This window comes from Mastigoproctus giganteus, chromosome 6, assembly GCF_048544385.1.
Source record: "Mastigoproctus giganteus isolate SK-2022 chromosome 6, ASM4854438v1, whole genome shotgun sequence".
Taxonomy (NCBI): domain Eukaryota; kingdom Metazoa; phylum Arthropoda; class Arachnida; order Uropygi; family Thelyphonidae; genus Mastigoproctus; species Mastigoproctus giganteus.
In genome coordinates, this window is record NC_143580.1 from 123,623,869 (window position 1) to 123,635,514 (window position 11,646).

At 37.2% G+C, this 11,646-nt stretch overlaps 1 protein-coding gene across 1 annotated transcript in view; it reads right to left on the minus strand.

The window, feature by feature from the left end:
• Positions 1-9,684, minus strand: part of LOC150084555 (guanine nucleotide exchange factor for Rab-3A-like) — a 160,312-nt gene extending 150,628 nt beyond the window's left edge. Inside the window, exon 1 of the mRNA XM_090376284.1 lies at positions 9,176-9,684. Within this exon, the coding sequence (XP_090232410.1) occupies positions 9,176-9,684 (509 nt within the window). The remainder of the gene's footprint in view (positions 1-9,175) is intronic.
• Between the last annotated feature and the right edge of the window lie 1,962 nt (positions 9,685-11,646).

Sequence of the window (11,646 nt, forward strand, 5' to 3'; positions counted from 1 at the left end):
GGCCTACCTCTAAGGGAATGGGATCCTACTCCTTCAGTGAAAAGATGGTTAAGGATAAATCACTCAGCCGATGATACTCGGATAAAAGCGAAGAAAATTGCAAGTGAGGACGCCAATCAAGAAGCAATATGGAAATATCTTAAATAACAGTTTTATTGTTTTTGTTAGGTATTATTTAATATTGTTTTTGTTAGGTATTATTTAATATTTTTTCATTAATATTTTAAAACTCTTTCTTATAACATAATCTAGTTTTGTGGACCTCTTTTATTGTTCTTATTTAAGTATTAACTGCATGAAATAATAAACTACTTTTCGGTATATATTTTTTTTATACTTAGAACGGTCATTAGGGCAGCGAACCGGTTGTTAAATTATTTGAATCCCACCACTGCATATATCTGTTGTATTTTTTGGTTAGTTAACATATTAATTTGTGTTTTACAAATAGGTTAAATAGTCTCAGTAGCATTTGTTAGCATATTTTTTAAAATTTAGCTAGTGGGAAAAAAATTTAGCTAGTGACTTTGTAAGGTACAACTCGCTACTCTTACTGTTATCGTATTGGTGTTTTGGCTGGAATACCATAGCATAAAAGAATAGTAGGGTTTTACTTGTAATAAATAAGTATTTTGAAGGTTTTAATAACTTTTTGGGCATATATCTCTTGTATTTATCTAAGAATATAACTAATTTAACATTGTGATCGTTACGGTATAGTGTAACTTGATAACGCATATCTCAAATTTGATAACTAACGTATAACGTAAAACTATATAACAGAATACGCAATATTGCATTAGCTTAGTATAGTATTGTATATTCAAGTATAGTATAATAAATTAAATCAATTAAATTTATTAACTTTATTAAGTTTCATTGTTAATTAATTAAATCGTATTTAAATGGAAACATGCCCCAGACTAAAGCAGCAAAGCAATGTGCACCAAGTAGCGGAAGTGCTGTGGCTCATGGAAGAACCGAAGGGAGCAATTCTCCAATGCATCACAGCCTAAAGAAATGTGCAACTTGTGATATATTTACAGACCTTTCTGGGATGGGACACGATGTTGCCTTTGTGTGTGCTCGATGAAGCAGTGTGAACAAGTTAGGCATCAACTCAGCGTTGTTATGGGCCTTTATGAGAGCTTGAAGGATAGGGTAGATGCCGTCGAAGTACTTACACTGGGGGACCCATCAAACTCTCAGCTGCACACATCAATGCCAGAGCTTGCACTTGATCATCCAGCAACACAGCAGCAACCTTCAGGGCAGAATGCGCTGGTCCCACAGGAGCTAGTTATTGTTGGTGACTCTATTGTCAGGGAGAAAGGATAGGTGGAATAGGACCAAGGTATGTCTGCTAGGTGCAAAATTTGCAACTTTGTAAAGCAAATATCATCTTTTAAGGGCACAAAGAGTAATACTGTTGTACACATTGGCACTAATGACATTAAGAGTAGGAGATCTGCGGAATTAACAAGTACAGGTCAATGTTGAAAAAAAGTCACGAGTTAGGGTTAAATTTGAAAGTGTCTGCAATTCTGCTCAGACACAATAGGAGGGAGTATATGATGAGAGCCTTGACAATCAATTCGGCCCTGGAGAGATTGTGCAAGGCTCATGAGGTAGAATTTTTCTCAACATGGTCTGTGCTTGTTAACAGGAGAGGCTGTTTCTACAGGGATGGGATACACTTAAATAGAAAGGATGCATGAATATTTTCTGATGCTATCGAGACAGTGTTAGGTGGGTCAGAAAACTGCTAGTTTGGGGGGGGGATTCACAGACTAATAGATTAACGGTAGCCACAGGCAGAGGTGAAAGTAATTCTTGCACTGCATCTATTGGAATGAGCAGCAGCCTCCAAAGCAAGGGACTGGGGTTTCAAAGGCTGCTGGGAGTCATCGTTGAACAAGTAAATACATGGGTTGTGTTAGGGTAACTAAGAGTAAGAATAGGTGTATGTATACTTGCATGTACACCAATGCTAGGAGTATATAAAATAAATTTTATGAATTTGAAGTGCTGGCCAAGACATCAAAAGCGGATATTGTTGGGATATCAGAGACATGATGCCACACAAATATAAGCAGTGCAAAATTGGAATTTGGGGAGTACAATGTGTACAGAAAGGGTAGACAGGACAGGAAAGGAGGAGGGGTTATGCTGTTAGTTTAAGAAACACAAAATATAAGGAAGTGCATCCAATTGACATTAGTGGACAATGCAATGCTGAGTCAGTGTGGTGTGACATAAGCACTGGGAAAGGAAAAATGAGAGCAGGTGTGTGTTATCGGTCTAATGAATCTGAGAAGTATAATGAGCAATTGTGCAGAAAAATATAGTGGGCCAGTAAATCAGATTGTGTTATAATGGGGGATTTTAACTTCCCAGATATTCACTGGAACTTGTGAATTGGTCACTCAAACACACTAGCCAGACTTTTGTCGATATATTAGATAACTGTTTTCTTTAGCAACATCGAGAGGAAAACAGAGGGAGTAATACTCTTATCACCAGTGATTCTCATGCGTTAAGAATCTGCAGATAAAGGAACCACTGGGTGACAGTGATCACAGTTTGCTGATGTGGGATTTACTTAAAGATGTAACTACCATCAGGGGTAAAGGGGAAGGGTTTTTGCTTTTGTAAACGTGACTACAGTGGTCTCAGAAAGTTTTTAAATTCTATAGTGGGATCAACTGATGACCTTACCAATGGCGAATTCTAAATGGGAGGCCTTCAGGGAATTAATCTCAGAGGGTACTAGACTTTTCATACCAACTAACAAATACTGCCAAGGTTTAGGCCTAAATGGATATCAGATGAATTAATGTGGCTCGTGGCAGAAAAGAAAAATGCATGGGATGCACATAAATTATCAGGTGACACAGAAGGCTATGGAAGATATAACCTAGTCTGTGATCAAGTCACAAAGTATTTTAAGCAAGTGGAGGCAGATTATTAGAAATCTTTGGCAAAGGATGCAAATAAAAACAGTAAAGAGTTCTTTACTTAAGTAAACTCTAGAAGGAAAGGGATGAATCAGATTGGTCCACTTAACATATATGGCTTGACTATTGATGATCATGCTCAGGTAGCTGATAAACTGAATGAGTATTTTGCATCTACATTCATTTATGTGAATTTATTCAAAGAGAGTAATGCCAGAAGTTTATCAAATTCTAACAGGAAGCTACATGATTTTGTAATAACTGAGAGCAAAGCGGAAGAAAAATTGTTGAAGTTAAACATAAGGAAGGCACCTGGGGTGGATGGAATCTATTCAGTGATATTACAGGAGGCAGCAAAGGAAGTAAGCAAACCGTGAGCCATAATTATGAAAGCTTCCTTGGACTCTGGGGATGTTCCCATGGACTGGAGTAATGCAAATGTATCAAGAAGTCACAAAGGGGGATCAAAGGGTGACACGAGTAATTACAGACCTGTTAGTTTGACTTCTGTTCCAGGGAAAATAATGGAGTCACTGGTTAAGGAAGCAATGCAGGATCATCAGACACAGCATGGATTTGTTAAGGAGAAGTCTTATCTAACAAATTTGATTGGATACTATGATGTGGTGACAAAGTAATTGGATGCAAAGAATAATTTTGATATCATATACTTGGATTTCAGGAAAGCTTTTGGAACTGTAGTACATGGAAGTACAAATTGGAGTAGCATGGCATTAAGGGCAAGTTCCTACAAAGGATAAAAGGATGGTTGAGTGGAAGAACACAGAGAGTGGTTATCAATGGACACTACTCATGGACTAATGTTATTAGTGGAGTTCCCCAGGGTTCGGTATTGGGCCCATTGTTGTTTTCGGTATTTATCAATGATATTGATGAAGGTATATCAGGGTTAATGCCTAAGTTTGCAGAAGATACAAAGTTGGCAGAGTTGTTAATGAGGGTTATGATAGTACGCTACTGCAAAAGGATCTGGAAAAGTTGAGCAGATGGGCTGAGAGGTAGCAACTGAAGTTTAACATCGACAAACGTAAAATACTCTATATGGATGGCAGTAACTCCAGAGTAACATACCAACTTGGTCCTACTACACTCAGGGTTGTGGAGAATGAAAAGGATCTGGGGGTAATTGTGCAGTCAGATATGAAGTTTTCTGAGGAGTGCAAAAAGGCTAAAAGAGTAGCTCATGGTGTCTTGTCAATGATATACAGGAATTTTGCTAGCAGGGATAAAGGGGTGATTGTCCCCTTGTATAAGGCAATGGTTAGGCCACACCTTGAATACTGTATACAGGTCTAGAGGCCTCATTTTAGGAAAGATGTAGAGCTGCTGGAACGAGTATAGAGAAGAGCAACGAGATTGGTGAATGGAACAAAGGGTTGGTTTTACCAAGAAAGGCTTAAGTTAAACAAATTACAGCTTCTGGAGACTAGGCACCTGCGAGGTGATCTGATTGAAGTGTATAAGGCCTTGAATGGATTGAGCAAGCTGAATGCTAATGGGATTTTTCTTCTTGCTCAGATTACCTACCTAATGGGGCATAAATTCAAATTGGGGAAAGACAATTGTAGAATAGATGTGTGGAAATTCACCTTTAGCCAGCAGGTGGTTGATAGCTGAAACAAACTTCAGTCTGTCATAGTGGAGGTCAGCAACTTAAATAAGTTCAAACCAGAAGTAGATAAACATTTGGAGCGAATGGATGAGTGAAATGGGAAGTGTGGTTTTTTTTTTTTTTTTTTGGCTGATGCTACATAAGGTTGCTTTCTTGCCCTACTAATGCTAATCGTGGAAAACCAATAAGAAAATCTAAAGTACAAAGGTAGAGAAAAATGTCTTACATCAAGAAGCATGCAAACAGATATTAAACCTGATGCCTTCCAAATCATATGTCAATGCAATCAAAAACACTAAAGAGTTTAACACAGACTAATATTACAATGCCTCCTAAAATCTCTCTTTCGCAATGGGCCCAATCTTTCCTCATGGATAAGACACTGATAGCAACAAAAACAAAGAGAACATCAAATTCAACTAATACCAAGCTGCCTGATGATACCCTAAGTCAGAATCATTGACAAGGGAGAAAAATCCAAATCCTCAACGGAATAAATAATTATATCAAAATATAGACACACATAAGAAAAGGAAATAAGCAAACCCACAAAAGGAAGTAAGCAAACCCTTAGCCATAATTATGAGAGCTTCCTTGGACTCAGGGGAGGTACCCATAGACTGGAAATGTGCAAATGTGACCCCAATTCACAAAGGAGGATCAAAGGCTGACACAAGTAATTATAGACCTGTGAGCTTATCTTCTGTTCCAGGAAAATTAATGGAGGCACTGGTTAAAGAAGCACTGCAGGATCATTTAGACAAGACTTCAGTTATAGCTCAGACACAGCATGGTTTTGTTAAGGGGAAGTCTTGCCTGACCAACTTGATTGGATACTATGATGCAGTCACAAAAAGAACTGGATGCAGGGAATAACTTTGATATTATATACTTGGATCTTAGAAAGGCTTTTGATACTGTTGCACATGGAAGACTGCTACACAAATTGGAGCAGTGTGACATTGGAGGCAAATTGCTGCTATGGATAAAGGGGTGGTTGAGGGGGAGAAGACAGAGAGTGGTAATCAATGGACACTGCTCATTGTGGACTAATGTTATTAGTGGAGTCCCTCAGGGCTCAGTGTTGGGTCCATTATTGTTTTCTGTATTTATAAATGATATTGATGATGGTATATCAAGCTTAATGTCCAAGTTTGCAGATGATACAAAGGTTGGCAGGGTTGTCAAGGACACTACTGACACTATGCTGCTGCAACAGGATCTGTAAAGATTGAGCAGATGGGCTGAGAGGTGGCAAATGAAGTTTAACATTGACAAATGTAAAGTACTACACATGGGAAACAGCAACCCCAGAGCAATGTATCAACTCTGTGGTACTACACTGACAGTGGTAGAGAATGAAAGGGACTTGGGGGTGATTGTGCAGGCAGATATGAAGTTCTCTGAGCAGTGCAGACGGGCTGCAAGAGTAGCTCATGGAGTATTGTCAATGATATACAGGAATTTTTCCAGCAGGGATAAGGAGGTGATTATTCCATTGTATAAGGCAATGGTCAGGCCACACCTAGAGTACTGTATACAGGTCTGGAGGCCTCATTTCAAGAAGGATGTAGAGCTGCTGGAACGAGTACAGAGAAGGGCAACAAGATTAGTGAATGGAACAAAGGGGTGCTCTTACGAAGAAAGGCTTAAGTTTTGCAAATTACAGTGTCTGGAGACTAGGCACCAGCGAGGTGATCTGATAGAGGTGTATAAAGCCTTGAATGGTTTAAGCATGCTCAATGCTGATGGGATTCTTCCTCTAGCTCAGAAAAATCACCTGAGAGGGCATAAATTCAAATTGAGGAAAGACAGATGTAGGATAGACGTGCGGAAATTTGCCTTTAGCCAGCGGGTGGTTGGTTGGTGGAACAGACTGCCATCCCTTGTGGTGGAGGTTGATAGCCTAAATAAGTTTAAGGCTCAGTTGGACAGGTATTTTGAACGAACAGAGGGGTCAAGTGGAAGTGGTTTTTTTTTTTTTTTTTTTTTTTTTTTGGCTGATGCTGCATAAGCTTGCTTTCTTGCATCAAATGCCTCTACTAATGCTAATGCTAAGAAATACGAAAATGAAGATACAGTTCTCCTATATGCTGATAACGAAATGGATGTTGATCTTGTAGTATTTCAGAAACAAGAAAAATCAATACAGGAAGGAAAATAAAGCAGTCAGACCAATCCATTAAACCTAAACCCAAATAATGCAGAAAACTTTCAGTGAAATTGTAGAGACCTAAAAAATAACTTACATGATATAAAATATTTAATACACCAGCATGATCCAGTCTACAGGAACCATATTTATCTTCAAATTATACTCCCCAGTTCTCAGGATACGTGCTATACAGACATAATAGATATCTTTAATTCTGAGCAAGAGGAGGAGTAACAATTTTAGTTCACAGAAACATACCATCCAAACCTAAACAACTTTGCACATCTCCTGAAGCAGTAGCTGTGTGCATTGATCTTGGCATTCCTCTCATGCTTGTCTCCACTTATATCCCACCAAACATGTCATGCCTCACTGCAGATCTTAGCAATTTACTAAATCAACTCCCCCCCCATATGCCTTCTAGGTGATCTAAATTCTCATCACCCTTTCTGGAGTTCTCTGAACATGGACTGTAGAAGGTGGATGACTGAAACAGTATTTGACAGTTATCAGCTAACATTACTGAACACAGATGTACACATGCACATGTATGTTCACCTCCCCACAGGATCCAGCTCTGCTCTGGACTTGTCCACATTTTCCTTGCTCATTTATCCCAGCATTGAGTGGACAGCATTAACCAACTTCACAGCAGTGATCACTATCCTATAGTTTAAAAAAATACAGACAGATACAGACTATGCCTGCAATCAACAAATTAACTGGAATTTCCACCAAGCCAACTGGGAACAACTTTCCAATATAATCCAATTTGACAGTCACTTGATCCTTACTAGTTCTATTAATAATGCCACTATGCATATAGTAAAACAGCTACTTGGAGCTGCTGCCAGAGCAACACCAAAATCAAATACTACCAAACAATGATATAATGGTTGATGAACAAGGGATTTCTTTCTTGCCAAAAAGGAAGCAAAATAAAGCAGGAAACATTTTTTGCTGAAATTCTACAATGGAGAATCTTATAAACTATAAACAATTCAAAGCTGTAGCTCACTGAATTCACAGAAAAGCAAAACAGGATGCGTAGATTACGTTTACTTCTATCATCTGCAGAAACATTGATGCCAGAATAATTTGGAGAAAGTTCTGTACCCTTATTGGAAAATATCAGCAAACTTCTTCCCCGATATTAAGTCTTGGAAAGGAAAAGATATTTCTTCTCCAATCGACATTGCAGAGGCATTAGCTGAAACATTCACTTCCTCAGCCTCTGCTTCTTATGAAGACTCATTTGGTTTCACAAAAAATCTGTGGAACAATATAAAATTATTTCTGCAAATCAATCATATTTCTATAACCTACTGTTCACTGTTACTGAAATCAATGAAGCTATCCAAGATTCTCAAAACAGTTCAGCTAGACCAGATAGCATTTATTACATAATGCTTTGTCACCTTAACTCCAACTCCATATCCACACATACTACTGCAATTTTACCACAGAATCTTTGAAGAGAATGTTTACCCTGATATATGTCATCAGTCAATAGTGGCAGCAATAGCAAAATCTGGAAAAGATGCTTCCTCCCCCAGGAACAATAAAATAAAAATTTATTTTTATTTTATTTTAAAAGGTATAATTCAGAAAATTAGTTCTGTATATGGTTTTTTTCCCTTATGATCATTACATTGTTATGAAAAGCCATTCATGTGTTCACCAAATTTACCAATATATGTCTGAATAATTATAGCAAAGTTTTGTTTTGTCACTGCTGTTTCTGGTGCTGCATGTCTGAGGTTGGGGAAATCTCCATGTATCTTTGCAACAAAAAATTATGATTTAAAAGTGGTGAACAACTGAATAATTTTGAATGGCCAAATAATAATTTCAAACCAGTTATTTCTAGCAATAATCTCACTCTAACTGTGACTCTCAAGTCAAAATAAGAACAAATAATATTTAAAAGCATTTATGTAACTACTTTTCATTTTTCATAAAACTTTGATATCCTACAGGGCCTACATAATATCAAGAAACTTGCTCATGGAAGGGTTAAAATATCAGACAATTATATCAAGTCACTAGTCATACTACACTGCACACTAAATTTGAGGTCTCCTCCAAAACAAGTGCGATAGAGTGACATTATCCCAATAGTGAGGAAAAGTTATTTAGAATATATCTAGCAGATGGACTTCACTATTATGTGATACTGCAGTACTTCAATCTTTGGAAAAAATGTCAGCTCTTATTAAAGTACAATTAAGGCCAGAAGGACCCCCAACTGTACATTTCCCTTTTGTTTCACCCCTATGAACCAACAATGGCACAACTGCCAATGCAATTATTGATTTGTTTATTCTGATTGATAAGTGTTTAGATGTTTTTTAAACAAAAATATATTTAAAAAATAATAACAACATTCACTTTTACATTGTACTCAAAAAAAAAAAAAAAAATACTTACAATTGTAAATCGGGACAGTTTCCAATTTCAGAACCATGCTTATTTTTCACCTGACATTTTGTTTCTTTTGCCTTAGCTTTCATATCTTTATGCAGTTCTTTGAATCTCTCTTCAAGTTTTGCCTGTAACACTGCAGCTCTTACATCATATTCAGACCAACTCTGTGACTTTTGAAATGAAATATCTTCAAAGAAATTATTTGTTGCCACAGTTTTTCTGCAAGCATCACTTGAACTCTGCCTCTGCGAATGAGCTCCAAAAGACTTTGGAATTGTACCAGTAGAGTTTCCTAAATGATATGAAGAAAGAATCTGTGCTTTGATATTTACAGGATTTTCTGGTTTAGGACTATTTTCTCTAAAATCTTCAGAAGGGGCTATAACTTCTGTTTTCAGGACTGGAGATGTGCTTAAATATCTTAAATCATCTGCAATTTGTTTAGGATACTCAGAAATCAAACTCTGACTGAGGTGTACTTCTGCAAATTCCATTGATGCTTTCTCTTCCATTTTTATCTATAAGTCAGATCATTTCATCTTTATTATACTAAAAACAGAGCACGAAATAAAACTGAAAAAATTACTAATCCTCTACTTGCTAATCCTACTAAAATCAAAAGACAACCTGGGAGAGGTGGCATTCCCCAATCACGATGGTGGTGATGTGGGAGAAAATGCACCCCACATATATAATTTTATAACTGTGAAGCATGAAGTGATAAAAAAATATATTATAAATGATGGATATACAGTCAAAGCTCTTTACAGCACCTTTATTTCTTAATGTTCCAGTACATTAAAATGACTTACGTGGTAGGTCCCAGACGATTTCTGATAAACATAAAACTATTTTAAAACCTTTAAAAACAAAAATTCTCTATAGTGACCAAAAATTTCCCACTCTACCTTGTTATTTCACTTTCTTTTATTAGAATATTTGCATTTCAAAATGAAAATATGCTAATTTATTGACGTTAATGAAGAGTTTGCTGGCTGACCGTGAGAAATCACTCAGTGATTTCCTATAAAGTAAAAGTAAAGTAAACTGCAGCCATTATCAACCCATTGTAGGATGGAAGCCTCCTCAACAATTCATGCTGAGGGAAATGGGCCATTATCTGCCACGCTGGTCCAGTGTGGGTTGGCAGATCAACCGTATTTAGCAGTCAGGGGCTTGACCCCTGGTCTACTCAAAGAGCGTGCGCTACTGCACTCCCGCTCCTGACCACTCAGCTACGGAGGCCGTTTTTCCTGTGCTCACTGGCAATTTTCATACCCATTGGCATAATGAAATTACCTGACTAGAAGTTCATTTCATTATACATTACATACACACTTATGTCTATCATTGTTGAAAAACAAGAAGGATGACATCAGCACTAAGCTGCATGCCTCTCCACCTCAAAGTCATCAAGAACAGATTACACCATAAACTAAAAAAATGTATTCCTTGTACAGTCACTGGCATTCAACTTGACACAGCAAATGATCCAAAACAAGAAAAGAGAGGGATAGAAGACAAGTTGCATGAAATATGACAAGGTCACTGGGATTTGACAACAAAAGATGCTGTAACCAAGAAATTTATTCTAATTGTAACACTGACATACCCAAAGCCTCTTCCCAGGTATGCTCCACAACTCCAGGTCACCTTCCTGCTTACAGGGCATGGCTCATTTAGACAGATTAAGCAAAAAAAGCACACTCAGGACTGAAGAAAACTCATTCTGTGTCTGTGGAGTGTGTCATGTCCCTCTGTCCCCAGTAGGTAAGGAAAATCCATCAGTGCAAAATAACAGCACAGTGCTGAAGATTTCTTGTGTCATAATACAATCAATTGATTATTACAACTTATGTGTTAGAAAGGCAATTTGTTAAATTTAAAAATTTTTATAAATCAAGTTCTCTCAATGATTAACATTAAACATAATGACATAGCAATGTAATATAGTTAAGTATAGTAACCTTAACAAACTTGTAATGAGAGTTAAATATTATTGAAATCTTCAGTGGCAATCAAGATGTTGTAAATATTAACTTTGTCACACAGAGTGATTCCAACTCAAACAGTAAAATTTTTATTGTCAAATTAACTTTTTTTTTTATGAAGATGGGCCTATGGTCCGATCTAGCAAATTAAAAATATATTAGTTTTCAGACTTTGACTCAAATTCTATTTGTGACTTTGACGCAAGTTCCACAGATTACATGGGTTGTTAAACATGACAGAACTGTTACTGTCAGAAAAATGCGAGGCAACACAAATGTCAGTAGCTTGAAAAGTGTGATATGGGTGTGGGAGAAGATGAAAAAGAACAACAGGGGTTATCACAGTTCTTGAAAGACCTAGAGACCAGTTGGTTATTTTTTTCGAAACTTGAAATCGCTCGGTGGATAACTCTGCTTTACAGTGTACTATATGAAATATGGTCAAATGTTTAAGGAAGTTACCTACTATTTGAAAAATGAAAC